The following is a 23,479-nucleotide window of genomic DNA, read 5'->3' on the forward strand; positions in this document are numbered from 1 at the left end:
GATAATCTGTCAAAGGTTGTCTTTGTGAGTGACTAAGGCCCCAACATTAAGGCTGCACTCAAGAATTATTCTTGGACACCCTGCGCAGCGCACGTTATCAACACCATCCTGAAACATACATTCGACGAAAGGGACACGCCAGATTGTATGGTTGATGTAACTGACCAAATTAATCAGTGCAAGCACCTGGTTGCTTACCTTAAAAAATCTGGAAGCACACTCATCCTTCCGCATGCTGTGGTTCAGGAAAGCGAGACTTGGTGGAATACTAAAGCGGAGATGTTGAACTCAATTGCGAGGCAACACAGTGAGATTAGAGAACTGCTCCAAGACAAGGGTCAAGAACACCGAATTGAGGGCATACAGGTGGAGGTCCTCATTGCAGTTGGCAAATTTTTGACCCCTTTCAAACATGCTTCAGAGGACATGGAGGGATACCGATACCCAACTATCAACTCAGTTTTGTTATGGTACCACAGGCTGCGAATGCACTGTGAGCCTAGGTGCGGGGACCCACTGTACATGGAGCACATTCGCAGACATGCCGGAGAGCTCTTGAATGACAAGATGACCATCACCCCTATCCATAAAATTGCCACTTTCCTCTCACCGCGATTCAAGAGCCTAAAGATGCTCTCACCAGATGAAAGCTTGGTAGTCCAAGCTGAAGCCAGGAGACTGACTACAGCCCTCATTCCAGCTCTGCAAGCTCAGACTGCGCAAAGGCAAGGTAAATGGAAGCCTCACTGTATCGGCTATATTACCAAAATCAATACCCTGTATACTGAAAGATATAATAATAATAATAATAATAATAAATAATAATAATAATAATAATAATAACATTGGATCCCTTTCGCCTTTTAGCAGCAGACGACACAAGCGAAACACAGAGAGAAGAAGCAGAAGCTATAGGCCCAACCATGCGAGGTAACAGCCATAGAATAATGTGAAATGTTTCACACAGCTTGTTTCTAACCTTGACAGATCAAATGTATGCTCATACTTTAGTGAAATGGTGACGTCTCTTGTTCATTTTGACAGAACATTTACTGAAAAGGCGCAGGATGTTCCTGGAATGGGAAGACACGCCGGATCTTATAGAGCCAGATGAAGTACAGCGTTATATGCAGTCACACTTCAGCCTTGATGAATGTAATGAAGATGTCCTTGGCTTTTGGGGGGCTCATTGTCATGATTTCCCTCTAATGTCGATGCTGGCAAGAGCGGTGCTTTGCGTTCCTGCAACCAGCGCTTCGAGCAAGCGTGCGTTCAGTTCATCAGGTCGCGTGTTGGAAGCGGGCCGAAATAGGCTAAACCCAGGGACGGTGGATGCCATTCTCTTTCTCCATAGCGCTTCCAAACAGTTGTCATAAATAGCCTACAATCGGCCAGTATTTTTTTTTTCAGTTTTGTAGTTTTCAATTTGTAGGATAACCTAGTTTGGCGAAATACCACGGTTATTAAATGGGCAAAATTGCGTGAAAAGACCTACAAAAGTTAAATTTGTCAGATCTGATGTTTAAATCGTTTGAGTCAGTTACTGTTGAAAACTAGTGTTTTGCGATAGAAGGGATCTTGTGTCTGTGTGCGCAAGAGAGCGATGTCTTTCATCCAATGTTTCACAATCCTTCAATAAAGAATGGTGTAAAATCCATCTTTCGGTTTCTTTGTTACTGTTTGATACACAATTAATGTTTCCCTAAAAACGTGAATTCAGCGCATACCCATATCGTTTTGATTAGTGTTACAAATTAATTCCCCCCCCCCGCCCTTTCCCCCTCGGGTCGGGTCGGATTTGGGTCACAATCCGAACATATTTTTGCGGGGTGGGCGGGGCGGGTTGGAAGTCCGCACGGGTCGGGTTGGGGCGGGTGTTAAAAAAAGCCAACCCGCGCATCACTATAGGGCACCATGGGTGCGGCGGACCGGCTGGGGTGGAGCCAGCCCCTGCCTCCATGGTGGGGGAACGGGGCTAGGACGAGGAACAGAAAGGGAGGGAGAGAGAGAGAGAGAGAGGGGAGAAGAGGAGACATGCTGTCCTGCTGTTGGAACAGCTGCCAAATGGTCCTCCGCCAGCTCTATGGTCTGATCCAGCGACGCCGGGAGATGGCACTGGACCCACTCCGCTGTTCCTTCAGGAAGTCGGGCGATGAATTGTTCCAGTGCCACCAGATCAACGATTCCCTTGGTGTCACGGTTGTCAGCCCTCAGCCACCGCTGGCAGGCCTCCCGGAGTTGCTGGCCCAACGTGAACGGCCAGCCGACCTCCTCCAGGCGCAGAGCATGGAAGTGCTGCCATTGTTGTTCCGGGGTGCACCCCACACACTGGAGGACGGCCCGGCGGAGGTCGGCTTAGACCAGCCGGCTGTTGGCAGGGAGCTGTAGCGTGGCCAGCTGCGCCTTGCCCGTTAGCAGGGGGAGGAGGCGCGCCGCGCGCTGTTCCACTGGCCAGCCCCAGGCCTCTGCTGCCTGCTCAAAGAGCGCGAGGAAGGCTTCGGGGTCATCGTGTGGGCCCATCTTTGTTAGGGTGAGGTGGGGAAGGCCCATGGAGGTGGTGGACCCTGCCAACACGAGTAGGTGCTGGAACGCCTGATGATCTTCCTGCTGCGCCAGCACCAGGGCCTCGAACCTTTGCTCCTGCTCCTTCCAGAGGGCGACCAGCACCTGGTACTGGATCTGTTGGGCCGTGGTGAGGGCATGGATCAGGTCCTTGAAGGGGGAGGACTCCATGGGGCTGTTCTCCTCTGTGCTGTGGTCCCGGGTTTCGGCACCACTGTAGGAATCAGAGCAGGTGGGTGGAGCACAGAAACTCGGCAGGCCAGAACTGAGTTCTCAAAACTCTTTTTATTTGTAGCTTTTCAGAGTCTCCCAGCCACACACGCACGCACACGCACACACACACACAAGTGTTCTGGCTGGGGAGAGGGCTCCCTTCCTCTGCTCTCTCTCTCCTTTTATAGGGCGCAGTCACTGGGGAAGACACACAAACACAGGTTAACTTACATCAGGTGCAGTGATTCTGCCACTTACCTTCCCTGACTCGGCCCTCCATTCACAGACTGACGCTTGACCACACCCCCGCTGCCACATAAACCTTTTAATTTTTTAACAGGCATAACCTTTATTTAATTAACTGATCATATACCATTTTGGAAAATTAGACCATCTCAGATTAAATTTAAAGCCTGAAAATAATTTAATCCAAGATGACTGAAAACTGAAACCAGAATTTATATGATGGATTTTTTATTTCACAATCTTTATTATATTAAAACAAGATTTAGTGCATCTGCCTTGCTAGATACAGTGGTGCTTGAAAGTTTGTGAACCCTTTATAATTTTCTATATCTCTGCATAAATATGACCTAAAACATCAGATTTTCACACAAGTCCTAAAAGTAGATAAAGAGAACCCAGTTAAACAAACAAGACAAAAATATTATACGTGGTCATTTATTTATTGAAGAAAATGATCCAATATTACATATCTGTGAGTGGCAAAAGTATGTGAACCTCTAAGATTAGCAGTTAATTTGAAGGTGAAATTAGAGTCAGGTGTTTTCAATCAATGGGATGACAATCAGGTGTGAGTGGGCACCCTGTTTTATTTCAAAACAGGGATCTATCAAAGTCTGATCTTCACAACACATGTTTGTGGAAGTGTATCATGGCAAGAACAAAGGAAATTTCTGAGGACTGTGAGGGAAATTTAGTGGATGAACATTCCTATTCTCTCTGTTTCTGTGTGTTGAGCTCAAGTGGCCTAATAGACTGAGAAAGATGTTTTTTCCAATGTTGTAATCGCTTTTCTGTGGCCTTGGTGGTAATGAGCAGGGTGCTTGTGTTTGTCCTAACTACGCATCTTCTCATGATGTAACCACCTTTCCTGACCTCGGTGGTGATAAGCAGGGAGCTTGAGCTCTCCCTAACTCGCATCCGCCTGCACATACCAGAGCACGCCAGGTGCACGCTTTAACAAAGCTTCATAGAAAATCTTGAGCCAACCACGTGAAGACACAAGCAGTGAGCGAATGCTTTCAGAGTATAATAGATAACATTCCTAAAACACAACTCAGAGTGCATGTACTCTCTGCATCATCAGAAGTGGTGTCTTCTTCTATTCTTCTCTTTCCTTTCCTATTTTATATATCTGTTATATGATTTACTATAATAAATAACTGAAAAGACGACTGCTAAGCGTTCTGAAGTGTTTATTAGAAATTTCCATTACAATTTGGCGTCCCCTGGGTGGGCTCTATGCGTCTGATCCTCGGATGACGGAACACTCCCAAGGCTATGGTGCGGAGCTGAGAACTCGGACGAGAGACCAGGCCATCAGGGCTCACCGAACCAGTAAGTGATAACTTTGCATTCTTGTGTAAAGAAATTAGTGGAAACAGTATTTAAAGAATGATACAAGAAATGGACAGAGATTTGTCCTAGTATTTAAAAAAGGATATAAGAGATGGACAGAGATTGTCCCAGTCAAGGAAGACTGATATAAGAGATGGACAGAAGTTTGTCCAAGCCCAGGAGGACTGCTAAGCTGTGATGCCATCAATATGTTTGCAGAAAATGGATAAAACACAATTCTGAGACAATAAACCGTGAGTAGTTTATTGGGTTGCATAAGAGAATTATCCGCCCAAGTGACAACTGGGTAACGGCTCACCTACTTGAGCAAAGGAAGTACAAGTGCGTGTCTCAACGGACTCACGTTCAGCGATTCCTAACTGGAAAGAATTGAATCTTGCTCCCTTTGTTCTGTGTGAACAACTGGCCCGTCGGAGGAACGGGATAGAGAGGTTCAATCACTAAGTCGCAAAGACACACCGGTGTGCACGCAAAATATTGATGAATTAACAGAGTACTGTCATCCTCCAAATTCTGAAACAGAGAAACAGATTTTGTACACATGCGCGAGTTGTCTTTGAGGTTGTTGTGTTAAATGATACCTACGTACTTTGGTTTAAGGCATATGTCAGATAAATTGTTTACTATGTAATAAGAACACACCTAAAAGATTATTGTGTCGCATTTTTGGACATAGTCCAACCTGTTCTTTTTGTGATTCTGATAAAGAAACTCAGCCGCTGTTGTCACAGCCTATTAATATAACAGTGTACAATGGGGAACAGAAGCAGCAAGTTAGAGAAAGGAAAGGAAGAAGCAAGTAAGCCTGAGGCTACATGTGCTATAATAAGAAGTGGGTGTTCCTATGACAACCCAAACATCCAGTTTATGAAAACCTCATATGGCGAGGATTGTTTGGCACAGTTTGACATATGGGTAAAGGACTTAGGATTCCCTGAAAAGGGCAGTTTTAATCCCAGGCAGATAGAACAGTTAGAAGAAAAGTTGAAACAGAAGGGAAAAGAAGAGTCTGCAGATAATGTTAAGTTTTTAGGGGACTGGAGGGCATTTTCTGCATGGAAAGAAGAAACACTTAAGAGAGAGTACAAAAGAGAGAAACGACAGGCAGGGCTCTCACCCACTTCTCAGTGTTTGAAATTTCAGATGGACCCTGACCTGGAGTCTGCCCCACCACCCCGACACACACTGCCTCCTCAGCAAGGCAGAGCATCATTCCCACAAGCGCCTCACCCACAGAGAAGGGGAGAAGTCGAGACAAAGAAAAAAAAACTGAGCCTCTGGAATCTCTCCCAGCCTATCAGCCACCTCCAGCATCAGCGCTTCTCTTCACTTCTCCGTCACATGTGAGATCCGGTCTTGCATATAGCGATGGAAAAGACACCCTCCTGGACCTGACCACGTGCTCACCAGTGGGTCCACAAGGCCGTAACCTAAAATCTGAAGTCCTTCATCTTCCAATGGTGGAAGTGGCTGGAGCTGACAGCGTACTTTTAGTCCACAGACCCTGGACGACAGCTGACATGAAGGAAAGCATGGCTTCTCTTCCCAATGTGAGAGAGGTAGGAGGAAAGAGATTTGGTAATGAGCTGTTGATATTTTGCAGAGAATTCCGACCGACCACCCATGAACTTCGCTGCCTAATCATGACCAAGATGGGTATAGATTGGAACAAGGTTTCCAAAGAGTGGCCAGAAGCTGACCAGCGAGCGACTACACCAGACTGGAGCGCGGCTGGCAATGACTGTTCAGCCTGGACAAAGAGGAAGAAGAAGAGGAAGAGGTCGAGGTAGGGGCTGAGGCAGGACGACCTAGGGTGACTCGTCCTGGATAAAAGGCGCAACCTGCTACAACTGCAATCAGAAGGGACACATTGCTCGAGATTGTCTCCACAGTAGCAGCCAGAAGCCCTGTGAGGAGTACAGCAAAGCAGACTGACGGGCAGACTCCGGGAACGGGCCCCGCACAGAGAACAGGGGAGGTAACACACACACACACACACCTGATGATACACATATACATAGACAGGAGCATTCACATAATGTTAAACACATTAGTAGCAGCACCTGCATGCAACAGCAAGACTACACAGGAATGCCCGATACACCAGTCCAAATAGATACACCTGAAGTTGCATTAAGTTTGTTAAAATACACAACTACTCCCTTCTCTAAACTCCCTTGTATGCCCCTCACTGTATGTGGGCATGTGGTAACCTTTTTAGTAGATTCTGGAGCAGCACACTCAGTGATACAACATGGGGTACTTCCAGTAGACCCACCACTCAGCTCAAATTCTATTCAGACAATGGGTATCTCAGGATGACCCCTAACCGAAACTTTCTCAGTCAACCTCCCGTGTAAAAGCGAGGGAGGAATGGTTACATCCCACTCTTTTCTCATCTCACATACATGTCCAGTAAATTTGTTAGCACGTGATTTAATGTGCAAATTAGGAGTAAATCTCACGTCCACTCCAGATGGACTAACTATTGAAGTAAGTGAAATGTGCAGTGTGCAGTATGGGTTTGGAAGCCCCCGGTATGTGTATGTCTGGCGGCTCTGCTCAGATCAACTCACACAAACTCCCAAACACCTTGTATAGCTTGCATACTTGAACACCTCATCAGTTGACACAGATTATATGAAAGAGGAAGATTTGCATTGCACAGCACATGTTCACCAAGGGCAAGATGTAGAGTTTGAAAAGACTTGGTTTGCAGACCCCCATGCACGTGAAAGACTGACCCTCAAAACTACATATTGGTCTAAACATTATTGTGCTGTGCAGGTCCATTTTACTCATTGTCCAAACAGCTGCATCAATGCTCATCGCAGTGTTCTCAAATGTTATACATGGCCTCATGACAGAGGACTCTGAGGTTGACTGCTGCCAACATGATTTCTTTGACATCATTAATTCTATATCCCATTCTCATTAGCAAGGCCACGAGCTGCCCATTGGAAAGATGTGGGGAAGTGGGTCAAGAAGTGCGCAGCCAATGGCAATGAGTGGTCCCAAACAGAGGACCCTAGTGTGTTGTTTTGCCAAAAGCTTGGGGTCTACAAACAAAGTTATGCTATGTGTGTGTATGTTAAGTGCAGCATAATATTAGCCACTGATGGCCAGGGTCCTGGGGACCCTGGCCATAGTGGCCTGTTTGCCTCTGTTTCCACAGGCATAACTCCAGCAGAGGTGCACCCCAAATTGGCAGGAGTTCCAAATTCCATTTGGGTGAAGGGTAAACATGATGTAGGCCTAATAAAGAATGCTGAACCAGTGGTGATCACCCCCAAATCAGATTTCAGGCCTAGACAGACCCAGTACCCACTCAAACCAGAAGCAATCACAGGTATAAGACCGGTCTTTGATTCGTTGCTGAAGGCAGATGTAATTGTCCCTTGCCAGGACTCTCCAGTGCGCACTCCTATTTTTTCCAGTTAAGAAGGCAAGAAAACCATCCCAGCCCGATGAGTGGAGGTTTGTCCAAGATCTGCAAGCTGTCAATACTGCGGCTGTCCTGCACGCGCCTGACATCCCTAAAGAGTGCTCTGCAGACCACACGCACTCTGGGACTGCCTGACCCCAATAAACCATTTGTTCAAACTGTAGATGAAAAGAAGGGTTTCATAACCTCTGTTCTTTTGCAGAAACATGGGGATAGATTGAGACCTGTAGCTTACTTCTCCAGCAGGCTGGATTCAGTGGCGGCTGGATGTCCTGTTTGCCTGCATGCAGTTGCTGCAGCTGAAAAGGCGGTAACTGCCCCCAGAAATATTGCGGGGTATTCTAACCTCACCCTTTTGGTCCCACATGCTGTCTCCCTGCTTCTGTTGGAGAAAAAGACCACATTTGTCAGCACAGAGATGGTTGAAGTATAACACTGTCATACTTGATATGCCTAACATCATTGTGAAACGTTGTTCTGTTCTGAATTCTGCCTCTCTTCTCCCTACAGAGGACGATGGAGAGCCACATGACTGTGTTGCTCTCACTAACGATTTTTGATCCCCCAGGGCAGACTTAAAGAGCGACCCTTTGGAAAATCCAGACATGGTCCTCTATGTGGATGGTTCAGCCTCCAGAGACCCAGAGATGGGAAAGAAGAAAGTAGGTTTTGCCGTAGTCTCAGATCACGAGGTCCTCAAGGCGTCGTGTCTGTCCTCAAACCTGTCGGCGCAGGCCGCAGAGCTCTGTGCCCTTATCAAGACATGCAAGTTGGCTGCAGGGTGATCTGTCAATATTTTTATGGACAGTAGGTACACGTTTGGCATTGTGCAAGATTTTGGCTCTATTTGGAAACACAGAAATTTTCTCACTAGCACAGGATCTCCCATTGCACATCATACACTGGTCTCTGAGTTATTGGATGCTATTCTACTCCCTAGAGCCATTGCTGTGTGTAAGTGTGCTGCTAACAATACTGATCTTGTGTCTCAAGGGAATGCCAGGGCTGACGCGGCAGCTAAGTGTGCAGCCTCAACTTCCAGTTCACCCTCTAACCTTGCCTTTTCCTCAGGTTTCTACCCCCTGTTTACAGCTAGCAGACCTTCAGAGCACTGCCACCCAGGACAAGAGACGAGTCTGGAAACAGGCAGGCGGTATCTTTGCAAACTTGGTCTGGGTTTGTCCCTCGGGCCGTCCCTGTCTACCAAAATACATGTTCCCTTTCTATGCAAAATTGGCACATGGGCTCACCCATGTGTCAAAAGGGGGGATGGTAGCAGAAGTAACAAAGAGATGGTTCACAAAGGGGTTTTCAAATTATGCTGTGAAATTTTGCAAGCAATGCTTGATATGTGCACAACATAATGCAGGTCAAGGTATCAAACTCAAGCAGCACACCCAATACCAGACAAACCATTTGATCATCTCCAAATGGACTTCATTGAACTGACACTTAGAGAGGGAAAATGGGTCCCTTAAAATGAACTAAGCAAAGCTTGTGCAGAAACAGGGCTAGGATGGACAAAGGTCCTCCCTGTAGTACTCACACAAATGAGGATGCAAACTAGACCTAAACATGGGTTAAGCCCATTTTGAAATTCTGTTTGGACGAGTACCCAACACAGGGATAGGGCCAGTTCAGAGAACACTGCCAGACACCACACTGTGTGATGATGCAATGTTGAATTACTGTGCAACGTTGTCCTCTGCTTTGAAATTTATCCACAAACAGGTAAAAGAAGCACTTCTCAAACCCTCTGAGGGATCTACAACCAGGGGATTGGATCGTGGTGAAGGACTTCCGACGAACCAAGTGGAACAAGCCACGGTGGAATGGCCCATTCCAGGTCATGCTCACGACCCCAACGGCAGTGAAGGTCACAGGCAGAGTGATGTGGATCAACGCTAGCCACTACAGGAGGGTTCCTGAACCGGGTGAGCAGGAGGAAGAGGAAGGCCTAAGTGACCAGACGCTGACTAAAGCTCATGAGGAAGAAAGGCATCACTGCATGGAACAGTGCTAGTATCACATCAATCACGCATGCACCCTCAATAGGGAGAGTATTTCAGTGTCTAGCCGATAGACAAGTCTTAGGGTTTCGAGTTTCCTCCAAGGCCCGGTGAGGTGGGACGAGGGCTGATAGGGCGTGTCCGCCCTCTGAGCACCAATACACATCAAGAAGGGCAAGGGTTAACTCAGTAACATCACTGAGGCACTGAACAAGATGCGCAAGGTTGCTGAACAATTACGAGCAGATGAACATGGAGGAGTTGAAGACAGCTGATCGTGTTAGTTCAGTGGATGGAAAACTCTGATTCTATCCACCATACCAGTCCTGGGCTAAGTGATTGTGATGCTATGTTTGCTCCCTGTTTTCTGTCAATGTTGTATGTCTGTGTTTCAGAGGCAGCTGACAAATATCGGTTACCAGATGGGAAAATAGACTCAGACGACTTACCTGACTGGCCTCCAAAACCCACACGAAGACCACAACCCACCGTTTGATGACATCAGCACAGTTGACATGAAATTAGCCTGAACTTAAAACATTTTCATTTGTGGTTGTTTCCTGTTATATTGTTTCCTGATCTATGTATGTAGCTTGCTAGCGTTAACTTAAGATGTCTATGTCTTATAAAAAATAGCCCTAGCATTATCCCTGTACACTCAATGACGTGTTAAGTCAAATCTCTCTTATCACTGAAACTGTGTACAGTTCTTTTCTTTCTTTAGCAATTATTATCCTGTAGGATAAAAAGGGGGGAGAATGTGAGGGAAATTTAGTGGATGAACATTCCTATTCTCTCTGTTTCTGTGTGTTGAGCTCAAGTGGCCTAATATACTGAGAAAGATGTTTTTTTCAATGTTGTAATCACTTTTCTGTGGCCTTGGTGGTAATGAGCAGGGTGCTTGAGTTCATCTTAACTACGCATCTTCTCATGATGTAACCACCTTTCCTGACCTCGGTGGTGATAAGCAGGGAGCTTGAGCTCTCCCTAACTTGCATCCGCCTGCACATACCAGAGCACGCCAGGTGCACGCTTTAACAAAGCTTCACAGAAAATCTTGAGCCAATCACATGAAGACACAAGCAGTGAGAGAATGCTTTCAGAGTATAATAGATAACATTCCTAAAACGCAACTCAGAGTGCGCGTACTCTCAGCATCATCAGAAGTGGTGTCTTCTTCTATTCTTCTCTTTCCTTTCCTATTTTATATATCTGTTATATGATCTACTATAATAAATAACTGAAAAGACGACTGCTAAGCATTCTGAAGTGTTTATTAGAAATTTCCATTACAGGACATCAGCAAAAGTGTTGTTGATGCTCATCAGGCTGGAAAAGGTTACAAAACCATCTCTAAAGAGTTTGGACTCCACCAATCTGTGTAAAAATGAAAGAAATTCAAGATCATTGTTACCCTCCCCAGGAGTGGTCGACCAGTAAAGATCATTCCAAGAGCAAGGAGTGTAATAGTTGGTGAGGTCACAAAGGACCCCAGTGTAACTCCTAAGCAACTGAAGACCTCTCTCACATTGGCTAATGTTAATGTTCATGAGTCCACCATCAGGAGAACACTGAACAACAATAGTGTGCATGGCAGGGTTGCAAGGAGAAAGCCACTGCTCTCCAAAAAGAACATTGCTGCTCATCTGCAGTTTGATAAAGATCTTGTGGACAAGCCAGAAGGCTATTGGAAAAATGTTTTGTGGACAGATGAGACCAAAATATAACTTTTTGGATTAAATGAGCTACATTATGTTTGGAGAAAGGAAAACACTGCATTCCAGCATAAGAATCTTATCCCATCTGTGAAACATGGTGGTGGTAGTATCATGGTTTGGGCCTGTTTTGCTGCATCTGGGTCAGGATGGCTTGCCATCATTGATGGAACAATGAATTCTTAATTATACCAGTGAATTCTAAAGTAAAATATCAGGAAATCTGTCCATGAACTGAATCTCAAGAGAAGGTGGGTCATGCAGCAAAACAATGACCCCTAAGCACACAAGTTGTTCTACCAAAGAATGGTTAAAGAAGAATAAAGTTAATGTTTTGGAAAGGCCAAGTCAAAGTCCTGACCATAATCCAATCAAAATGTCATGGAAGGATCTGAAGTGAGCAGTTCATGTGAGGAAACCCACCAACATCCCAGAATTGAAGCTGTTCTGTATGGAGGAATGGGCTAAAATTCCTCCAAGGTGGTGTGCAGGACTGAGCAACAGTTACCGGAAATGGTTAGTTGCAGTTATTGCTGCAGAAGAGGGTCACACCAGTTACTGAAAGCAAAGGTTCACATACTTTTGCCACTCACAGATGTGTAATATTGGATAATTTTCTTCAATAAATAAATGACCAAGTATAATATTTTTGTCTCATTTGTTTAACTGGGTTCTGTTTACCTACTTTTAGGACTTGTGTGAAAATCTGATGATGTTTTAGGTCCTATTTATGCAGAAATAAAGAAAATTCTAAAGGGTTCACAAACTTCCAAGCACCACTGTAAATCTGGATTAAATCAATGTTTAAACTTAATCTATGCTGCTGAAACCCAGTTCAATATATTTATTTATATAGCACCTTTAATAAATTTTAACATGTAATTTGAGCTCAAAGTGAAATAAAACAAAGAAATTGATATAAATATATGTTTGGCATGCTTGAAAATAGTACAGGCTGGTCTGATGGCTACTTGATGCTTGAAACTGGAACAGGCTACAGAAACTGCTTGAAACTGAAACAGGCTACACAGACTCAGGATACTGAGACCGACTTGACCTTTTACCATCCATCCCTTGCAAAAAAAAAATTGCAATGTACTTAACCCTCATCCTTTTGTGGGAATTATGGACTGACTATTCCCAAACCCTTGGACCAAAAGTAACCCTGGTGTTTCATTTACAGGTGAGCTGGACGTGATTGTCAGTGATTACTTAAACTTCGATCGAGAACTTGAAAAGTATACTTGGTTATGTCTCTGTGTCTCTCCCTCTGCCCTCAGAAAAGCCTATTCACACATTTATTCCAGGTGATTGAGTGCACAGCCTGAACGAGAACAGCTGATGAGAAACCACAGTGGATACATGCAAGTCATCTAAAATAGTGTCATCCCTTCCTGTTGACATCTCACCTTTGACAGGAGCAATACAGCAATCAAAAAGTCCTTAGGGGACCTCATCTCATTTCATCTCACCTTTGACAGGATCGATTCAGCAATCAAGAAGTCCTTGGGGGATCTCTTCCCATGTTCTTGCTGTGTCTGCATGGGTTTCCTCCAGATGTTCTGGCTTCCCCCACAGTTTAAAGACATGTGGTTAGGTTAACATGAGGCGGCCTTGGGCTGAAGTGCCCTTGAGCAACGTACCTAACCCCCAACTGCTCCCCGGGTGCCGTAGCATGGCTGCCCACTGCTCTGGGTATATATGTGTGCTCAGTGCTTACGTGTGTTTGCATATGTGTGTTCACTGCTTCAGATGGGTTAAATGCAGAGAGGAATTACACTGTTCTTAAGTGTATGTGTGATAAATAAAGTTCTTCTTCTTCCTTCTTGTTGACATCTCACCTTTGACAAGAGCAATACAAGCAATCAAATAGTCCTTAGGGGACCTCATCTCATCTCATCTCATCTCATCTCATCTCATCTCATCTCACTTTTGACATCTTCTTTTCACATACACATATAGTAATCTTTGTATTAGCTTTCTCATAACACTCACTTATGGCCCATATGCTGGCAACTTGTGAGTGCCACTTACCACCAAATATACTTAAATAAAATAGACATCATGTTAAAACTATGAGGAATTTCTTGGTTGCAAATTGTACTTTGTGATTATATACAGTGGTGCTTGAAAGTTTGTGAACCCTTTAGAATTTTCTATATTTCTGCATTAATATGACTGAAAACATCATCAGATTTTCACACAAGTCCTAAAAGTAGATAAAGAGAACCCAGTTAAACAATTCAGACAAAAATATTATACTTGGTCATTTATTTATTGAGGAAAATGATCCAATATTACATATCTGTAAGTGGCAAAAGTATGTGAACCTTTGCTTTCAGTATCTGGTGTGACCCCCTTGTGCAGCAATAACTGCAACTAAACGTTTGCGGTAACTGTTGCTCAGTCCTGCATACTGGCTTGGAGGAATTTTAGCCCATTCCTCCGTACAGAACAGCTTCAACTCTGGGATGTTGGTGGGTTTCCACACATGAACTGCTCGCTTCAGGTCCTTCCACAACATTTCGATTGGATTAAGGTCAGGACTTTGACTTGGCCATTCCAAAACATTCACTTTATTCTTCTTTAACCATTCTTTGGTAGAACAACTTGTGTGCTTAGGGTTGTTGTCTTGCTGCATGACCCACCTTCTCTTGAGATTCAGTTCATGGACAGATGTCTTGACATTTTCCTTTAGAATTCGCTGGTATAATTCAGAATTCATTGTTCCATCAATGATGGCAAGCCGTCCTGGCTCGGATACAGCAAAACAGGCTCAAACCATGTTACTACCACCACCATGTTTCACAGATGGGATAAGTTTCTTATGCTGGAATGCAGTGTTTTCCTTTCCCCAAACATAATGCTTCTCATTTAAACCAAAAAGTTCTATTTTGGTCTCATCCGTCCACAAAACATTTTTCCAGTAGCCTTCTGGCTTGTCCACGTGATCTTTATCAAACTGCAGATGAGCAGCAATGTTCTTTTTGGAGAGCAGTGGCTTTCTCCTTACAACCCTGCCATGCACATCATTGTTGTTCAGTGTTCTCCTGATGGTGGACTCATGAACATTAACATTAGCCAATGTGAGAGAGGCCTGCAGTTGCTTAGAAGTTACTCTGGGGTCCTTTGTGACCTCACCGACTATTACACGCCTTGCTCTTGGCGTGATCTTTGTTGGTCGACCACTCCTGGGGAGGGTAACAATGGTCTTGAATTTCCTCCATTTGTACACAATCTGTCTGACTGTGGATTGGTGGAGTCCAAACTCTTTAGAGATAGTTTTGTAACCTTTTCCAGCCTGATGAGCATAAACAACGCTTTTTCTGAGGTCCTCAGAAATATCCTTTGTTCGTGCCATGATACACTTCCACAAACATGTGTTGTGAAGATCAGACTTTGATCGATCCCTGTTCTTTAAATAAAACAGGGTGCCCACTCACACCTGATTGTCATCCCATTGATTGAAAACACCTGACTCTAATTTCACCTTCAAATTAACTGCTAATCCTTGAGGTTCACATACTTTTGCCACTCACAGATATGTAATATTGGATCATTTTCCTCAATAAATAAATGACCAAGTATAATATTTTTGTCTGATTTGTTTAACTGGGTTCTCTTTATCTACTTTTAGGACTTGTGTGAAAATCTGATGATGTTTTAGGTCATATTTATTCAGAAATATAGAAAATTCTAAAGGGTTCACAAACTTTCAAACACCACTGTAGAACACCATTATGGAAATAAGTTATTTATAATCATGCTATCGGTAATCACCCAAATGAGGATGGGTTCCCTTTTGAGTCTAGTTCCTCTCAAGGTTTCTTCCCCATGTCATCTGTGGGAGGTTTTCCTTGCCACCATCACCATAGGTTTACTTATGAGGAGTAAATTAGTTTATTGGCTCATGGGCTTGGGGTCTTTGTTTCTTTGTGGAGCTGCTTTGCGACAGTGTGTATTGTAAAAAGTGCTATAGTTGTATCAGTGCAAGACCTCAAACTTAAAGATGAGGAAAGTCCAGTGTGAGCAAACATGCAACAGATCCTTTCAGAAACTAAAAGGGCATTGATAGAAATATATGTTTGGCATGCTTGAAACTCATAAAGGCTGATCTGATTGCTACTTGTTCCTGAAACTGGTGCAGGCTGTTCTGATTGCTACTTGTTTTGGTTAGTTAAATCCTTGAGATTTTGCTCACACATTCTGCTCTCTGCTTAATGAAGGTTATGTTGACCAGTAATCTCATAATTCTTTTCATCAGACTATGATCCTGATGAGTGATGTAATGGTACATAATGTCTTTCTTCTTTCATATAGTTGTGTAGTGTAAACTAGTGATGTAATGCTTCATCACTCTTCTACATTACTCAGTCACACACAGACAACTCAGCTTCTTAAATCATTATCCAATCACATAGCTACAACACACTCTTGAATGTGAATATATACTCATGTTTGTCCAACAATAAAATGAGAAACATCTCTGAGCAGCTGTGTCTATGTCAGTGACTGTTTGCTCCCGGATTGATCCGTGAGGCAGAATCTCTTAGGGTCTACATTCCTAGATCATACTTTGTCAATTCTACCTCCTTCAGTACAGACAGATCAAAACCTAACAGAAATAAAACACAATTACAATTTATATAAAATAGTCAAATGCAATTATTAAAAAATAAACTAAGAGCAGTGACAGACAAAAGAAAAAAATTGAAAAAGAAAAAAGCATATATACACACACATATATATATATATATATATATATATATATATATATATATATATATATATATATATATATATATATATGTAGTGCCCTGCTGCACATGATGTTTTGTTTCTTTGGACATGTGTTAGGTTGGCAAATGTGCGGTGTATCTTGAACTGTTGTTTGTTGAATTGCTGCTGTTGTGAGGTGGGTTTGCATTGATGTGGAGAGGTCTGTGTTTGGTGCTTTATTTGGGAGGGTGCTGAAATGTCCCATGTCTTGATGGTCTTTGAATGTCTCATGTCGTTTCCTCTGTTTATTTAGGTAATCAGTTTTCAATCTGTTATTAGCCAATTAATGCCAGTCAGAGATGAGCGTCAACTACCTACTGGATTCAGAGAGGGGTTGGGACTAGGGAGGAAAGAGACGAGGCTCAGACCCTGTTTACACATAGCTGAGTGTCTATAAAAACGGATATTTATTTATGCGGTTGCACCCATCATTTACATGTAAACGGAGGTTTCAGTCACTGAAAATGGCTGCTTTCGAAAACTCCGAGCAAAGTGGAGATTTGTGAAAACTCCGTTTTCATGCCTGCATGTAAATAGTGGAAAATGGAGTTTTCTCCGTGTTATGGGGAAAATGGAGTTTTAGCATTGTGATCTGACAGTCCCTCCTCCTTGGCTTTCAGATCTCTGGTTGGCTTTCTATTTGTTTGACATGTTTTTGACAGCCTTCCCTGGCTGTTTTTGAGCATTGTGTAAATGGCATTATTTTCTAGTACGGGCAGGAGAAGATACCCGTTTTCATAAATACCCGACTACGTGTAAATGAAGTACCAGGCTATTAACGGGGCAAAACGAGGGAAAAGAATAGTGACACAACATAAAGACTTCCTGCTTCCTGAGTTGTTCGCGCCAAGTCCTTTTTTCCCGCGAGTGCTGGCGTTAATTACTAATCCTTTTTTAACTTTTTTCTACAAATAAATTTCCAGTATCCTCTTCATTTTTATTGTACTGTCGCTTTCGTTTTTGTACTTTTCACTTTTGCTTTCCTTTTTCCGTTTTTTTTTCCCCGTTTTTTTCTCTTTCTTTTTTCGGAAGAACGCCGAGACCGGAAGCTTTCTTTTTCTCTCCTCCTGTGTAAAGACCACAAGCGGAGACCATCCACATCTGATCTGCTTTAATATCAACAGATCTTCATTTAAGGTATGTGAATCTTTTCATCATGGCACACCTTCAGCCTGTTCAGTGTGCTGAGTGCAGGATGTTTAGTCATTCTTCCTCCGTCACAAGCGATAGCTTTATTAGCTTTACTTGTGATAAGTGCAGATTAGTTAGCTCTCTGACGGAGACGATTACAGTGCTAGAAGCGCGTGTCCAGGCTTTAGAGCAGGTTAGTGAGCGTGAGAACAGTGTAGTTTCTGTTAGGGAAAGTCTGGACGCCCTAGGTGGAGTTAGCAATCCCCCAACTCCGGCATTAGAGCCCTTACAGCGGGGCGAATGGGTGACGGCTCGGCGGCATAAGCGTAGAGCCAAAGCTACCGCTGAGGCTTGCCCACGGGAGCACCACTCCTCTCCGCATCACGTGTCGAACAGGCTTGCTCTCCTTAGTGATGCACCCACTGAGAAACCTGAAAGAGCTCTGGTTATAGGGGACTCTATCATACGGCACGTGAAATTAGCTCAGCCTTTAGGGGCACCAGCAGCTTTAGTCAGGTGTATACCGGGAGCCAGGGCGCCGGACATAGCAGGTAATCTTAGGGTCCTAGGCAAGCACAGGTTCTCAAAGATAGTTATCCATGCAGGAGCTAATGATATACGCCTTCGTCAGTCTGAGGTTACTAAGAGTAACTTTGTAGAGGTGTTTAAATTAGCGAAGGCGATGTCCGATGCTGTAGTGTGCTCTGGCCCCATCCCAATGTGGCGTGGCAATGTAGCTTACAGCAGGTTATGGTCGCTGAACTGCTGGCTGTCCAGGTGGTGCGCTGAAAACAGTGTGGGCTTTATAGATAATTGAGCTAATTTTGAGGGCACTGCTGGCCTGTTAGGGCGGGACGGTATCCATCCCACTCGGGAAGGTGCTGCTCTCATTTCCTGCAGCATAGGTCATAGTCTCAGAACAGGCCTAGTTCATTTCTGACAATCCAGAGCCAAGGCCAGGGGGCAGACGAACAGGCTAAACCAACTGTCTCCTAGCTGCACAGAGTTGTCACTCAGGGTCCACTACATCGAGACTGTGTCTGTTCCCCAAGCTCAACAAAAAGGTAGAAATTTTCAGAGAGTTTGTTCCAGTAACCTAATCAATATAAAATTGGATCATACTGACTGTACAGCTGCTGCCAGCACCTTTGATCTAAAGGTGGGGCTATTAAATATTAGATCTCTTACATCTAAAGCGCTAATGGTTAATGAACTCATTACTGATCAGGAGTTTAATGTACTGTGTTTAACAGAAACATGGATTAAGCCAAATGAATATATAGCATTAAATGAAGTGAGTCCTCCTGGATACAGTTATATACACCAGCCTCGTCTAACTGGCAGAGGAGGAGGCGTCACGGTTATTTATAATGATTATCTAGGTGTAACACAAAAACCTGGTTATAAATTTAATACATTTGAAGTTCTTCATACTCATATAATGTATGTAGCCTCGAAAAATAAGTCTACCCAGTAAATTCCATTGCTTATTATTTACAGGCCCCCGGGGCCATATTCTGAGTTTCTTTCTGAATTTGCAGATTTTATCTCAGATCTGGTTATTTCCTTAGACAAAGCTTTAGTTGTCGGAGATTTTAATATTCACTTCGATAACCCAGAAGACCCTTTAAAAACAGTGTTTGTGTCCATCGGGATTAAGTCGGGATTAAGCAGAATGTCATAGGACCGACCCATAATGGTGGTCACACCCTTGATCTAATACTAACATTCAGATTAAACGTAGATAATATAGTCATACTTCCACAGTCTGAAGTTATCTCAGATCATTGTCTCATCTCATTCAAGATATGTCTGAGTAATAATATATGCACCTCACCATGCTACTGTATGAAACGTACTTTCACGTCAACTACTGCACAGAGCTTTATAAATGATCTCCCAGAGCTGTCAACTTTGATTGGGTCACTGTCAGCCCCTGCAGAACTTGATCAGGCAACTGAATGCTTAGAGTCAACATTCCGCCATACTTTAGATAATGTAGCTCCTCTAAAAAGGAAAATGGTCAGAGACAAAAAATTAGGTATAATGATGACACTCGCACATTAAAACAGACCACTCGAAAATTGGAACGTAAATGGCATCAAACAAAATTGGTAGTGTTCAAATTAGCTTGGAAGGAGAGCTTCCTGAAGTATAGAAAAGCTCTTAGTGCTGCGAGATCAACATATTTCTCCTCCCTAATAGAAGATAACAAAAATAATCCTAGATTCCTATTTAATACTGTAGCAAAATTAACCAGGAATAATTCCACTATCAACACATGCACACCTGCAGTATGTAGTAGCAACGACTTCATGAATTTTTTTAATGACAAAATTGAGAATATCCGACAAAAAATTCAAACTACTAATTTAAGGTCAGACAATGAAAGTGACCTTGTAGTTAACTATATAACTGTATCAGATCATCAGTTAGAATGTTTTACTCCCCTTAAAGAAACTGAATTACTTTCATTAATCTCTACATCAAAAGCCTCAACTTGCGTACTAGATCCCTTACCGACACATCTATTCAAACAGATAATGCCTGGAGTAATTGAACTGCTTCTAAAAATAATAAATTCTTCTCTTATGATTGGCTATGTACCCAAATCCTTTAAACTAGCAGTTATCAAACCCCTGATTAAAAAACCTGACCTTGATCCCTGTCAGCTGTCCAATTATCGGCCAATATCAAACCTCCCCTTTATCTCCAAGATCCTTGAAAAAGCTGTGGCACAGCAGTTATGCTCATATTTACATAGGAATAACATCCATGAAATGTATCAGTCAGGATTTAGACCTCATCATAGCACAGAGACAGCACTGGTTAAAGTAGTAAACGACCTACTGTTGGCATCTGATCAGGGCTGTGTCTCGCTACTTGTGTTGCTTGACCTTAGTGCAGCATTTGATACCATTGATCATTCCATTCTTCTGGATAGACTAGAAAATGTTGTGGGAGTTAAAGGAATGGCCCTCTCCTGGCTCAGGTCTTATCTAACTGATCGTTATCAGTATGCTGATATAAATGGTGATATTTCTAGACGTACCGAGGTAAAGTTTGGTGTTCCACAAGGTTCTGTCTTGGGTCCACTGCTTTTTTTTCTCTATATATGTTACCTCTGGGCGATATTATTTGTAAACATTGTATTAGTTTCCACTGTTATGCTGATGACACACAGTTGTATGTCTCTGCAAAACCTGATGAGAGACACCAGCTTAATAGAATTGAGGAATGTGTTAAGGACATTAGACACTGGATGCTTATTAATTTCCTTCTGCTTAACTCTGACAAGACTGAAGTACTTGTGCTAGGACCACATACAGCTAGAAGTAAGTTTTCTGATTACACAGTGACTCTGGATGGCCTTTCGGTTTCTTCACGTGCAGCAGTAAAAGACCTCGGAGTGATTATTGACCCCAGTCTTTCATTTGAAACTCACATTGATAACATCACCCGGAAAGCTTTCTTTTATCTCAGAAATATTGCAAAGATAAGAAATTTAATGTCATTGCATGATGCAGAAAAACTAGTCCATGCTTTCGTTACCTCCAGGTTGGATTATTGTAATGCCTTACTGTCTGGATGTTCCAATAAGTGCATAAACAAGCTCCAGTTAGTTCAAAATGCAGCAGCAAGAGTCCTTACTAGAACTAGAAAATATGACCACATCACACCTGTCTTATCCACACTGCATTGGCTCCCAATCAAATTTCGTATTGATTATAAAATACTACTATTGACCTTTAAAGCACTAAATGGTCTCGCACCACAGTACCTGAGTGAACTTCTGCTCCTCTATGACCCGCCACGCCTACTTGGATCAAAAGGTGCAGGCTATCTGCTGGTACCTCGTATAGTGAAGGCTACATCAGGGGGCAGAGCCTTTTCTTACAAAGCCCCACAGTTATGGAACAGCCTTCCAAGTAATGTTCGGGAATCAGACACAGTCTCAGCATTTAAGTCTAGGCTGAAAACATATCTGTTTAGTCAAGCCTTTTGCTAATGGTGTTTATGAGGTAAAGGTGTAGATCTGGAGGGTCCTCAGACATAGAGTGTTTTGGTAAACTGGGATGTATGGATGCTGTCAGTCCCCACTCGCTTGCTCACTCGATTTTGTTGACGGTGTAGTGGCTGGCTGCTTTATGTCCCTGGGCTCCCTCATGCCTGTGTTACCTTCTGGCTCTCTCCTTTTAGTTATGCTGTCATAGTTAGTTGCCGGAGTCCCTGCTTGTACTCGGTGCAATATGTATACTGCTCCTACTTATTCAGGTGACATTGGGCATACCTAACAACCTGTGTTTTCTTTCCCTCCCCCCCCACCCCAAATCTGTCCCTCTGAGTTACATGGAGTCAACAGGAAATCTTTTGGTGGAGAGGGTGGAGACCTCGACTGGCCTGCAGGGAATCGGCCATCAGACATTCTGTCGCATGTCCCAGACCCGGTGAAATGTAACTGAATTGTCTTGGCCAGCCCTAAGGGTCCCATCTGCATCTCATCATTGCTGAGGAGTGTGCTCCCATCACCCAATCAAGCATCCAGCCAGAGCAGGTCATGATATTTTTTACCATATTAACATGCCATTGTTGTGTGTTATGCCTTATGTAAAGACTCTCGTCTCTGCGAGTCTACCACACAGATTTAATACTTGTCATTTTTAGGGCATACCTAACAACCTGTGTTTTCTTTCTCTCTCTCTTCCACCCCCCCCCAGTCTGTCCCTCTGAGTTACATGTTGATCCTGGGATTGAGATGCCGGCCTCTTCTGCCCCTCGGACCTGCTTGATCCATCCTGGTGCCCTGTGTCTGGTCGGAGTTTTATCGCCCCACTCCTGTGAAGGATGGCCCCATGAGGACAGTTGAGGGTTATACCTGTTAAAACTGTTAATATTATAGTCAGGCTGTCTGTTGTTGCCCAAATGAGGATGGGTTCCCTTTTGAGTCTGGTTCCTCTCAAGGTTTCTTCCTCATGTCGTCTGAGGGAGTTTTTCCTTGCCACTGTCGCCACAGGCTTGCTCATTGGGGATAGATTAGGGATAAAATTAGCTCATGTTTTAAGTCATTCAAATTCTGTAAAGCTGCTTTGCGACAATGTTTATTGTTAAAAGCGCTATACAAATAAACTTGATTTGATTTGATAAAGAGCTAGTTGTAAGCTGTTTGAAACTGTTTAAAGTTGCTGTTGTTATTGAAACTAAAAACCAGAGGTTTCATGTGGTTACCTGGTACAAAATGCAAGATTAAGCCGTGTTTGAAGCTGCTTCAGCCGGAAATTATACTAAACTTCGGCGATGCCATTTTCTGTTGTGTATTAGTGCTAGTTAGCCTCGTTTTCGCTAGCTGGGAGAAGAAGGAGACTGTGTGTGTGTGTGTGTGTGTGTGAGACATATTTTGTGCAAGGCAAATGAGATTCAAAGCCTTGCTGACAAAGGAGACACCCACAACTTATTTAATGCCATTAAGGCGATCTATGGCCCTAACATGTGTGGCGCAGTAGCAGTCAAGGATAGTAACGGGTCTCTCCTGAAAGATGCTAAAAGCATTAACCGTTGCTGGATGGAACACTTCCGAGAGCTCCTGAACCGCGACTCCTCTGTCGATGAGGCTGTTTATGATGAGATTCAGCAGCTACCTATAAACCAGGAGCTCGGGAGTGAACCCAGGCCCGCCAAGATATGAACTGCTATCGCACAAATGAAAAACGGCAAAGCTCCAGGCATTGATGGGATACCTGCTGAGATATTTAAGCATGGAGGGGTTGAGTTAGAATGCTGCATCTACAAGCTTATCCTTCTCATCTGGAAAAGAGAGGAACTACCATCAGACCTATGAGATGCTGATATTGTCAAAGTCTTTAAGAAAGGAGACAAATCTGAATGCGGAAATTATTGTGGCATCTCGCTGCTGGCCATCGTAGGCAAAATAATCTCTCGAGTCTTGGCAAACCGTCTCCAACCACATGCTGAAACATTCCTTCCGGAGTTGCAGTGTGGCTTTTGTGCCTCCAGTGGTACCACTG

General features: G+C 43.6%; 1 protein-coding gene across 1 annotated transcript; it reads left to right on the plus strand.

The window, feature by feature from the left end:
- Nucleotides 1-279: 279 nt before the first annotated feature.
- Nucleotides 280-23,139, plus strand: LOC132900284 (uncharacterized). Its single transcript, XM_060942284.1, has 4 exons — nucleotides 280-730; nucleotides 868-930; nucleotides 1,045-1,284; nucleotides 22,955-23,139. The coding sequence occupies exons 1-4, from the start codon at nucleotides 280-282 to the stop codon at nucleotides 23,137-23,139; spliced, it is 939 nt and encodes a 312-aa protein (XP_060798267.1).
- Nucleotides 23,140-23,479: the final 340 nt, after the last annotated feature.

The sequence above is a fragment of the Neoarius graeffei genome, chromosome 16, assembly GCF_027579695.1.
Source record: "Neoarius graeffei isolate fNeoGra1 chromosome 16, fNeoGra1.pri, whole genome shotgun sequence".
Classification (NCBI taxonomy): Eukaryota; Metazoa; Chordata; class Actinopteri; order Siluriformes; family Ariidae; genus Neoarius; species Neoarius graeffei.

Excerpts from the sequence above, each read along its gene's own strand:
- LOC132900284 (XM_060942284.1), top strand. The coding sequence starts at position 280 with ATGTTGAACTCAATTGCGAGGCAACACAGTGAGATTAGAGAACTGCTC. Across the intron at positions 931-1,044 it reads TATAGGCCCAACCATGCGAG|AACATTTACTGAAAAGGCGC; the intron begins GTAACAGCCATA and ends TCATTTTGACAG. Across the intron at positions 1,285-22,954 it reads GCGTGCGTTCAGTTCATCAG|TAGCAGTCAAGGATAGTAAC; the intron begins GTCGCGTGTTGG and ends TGTGTGGCGCAG.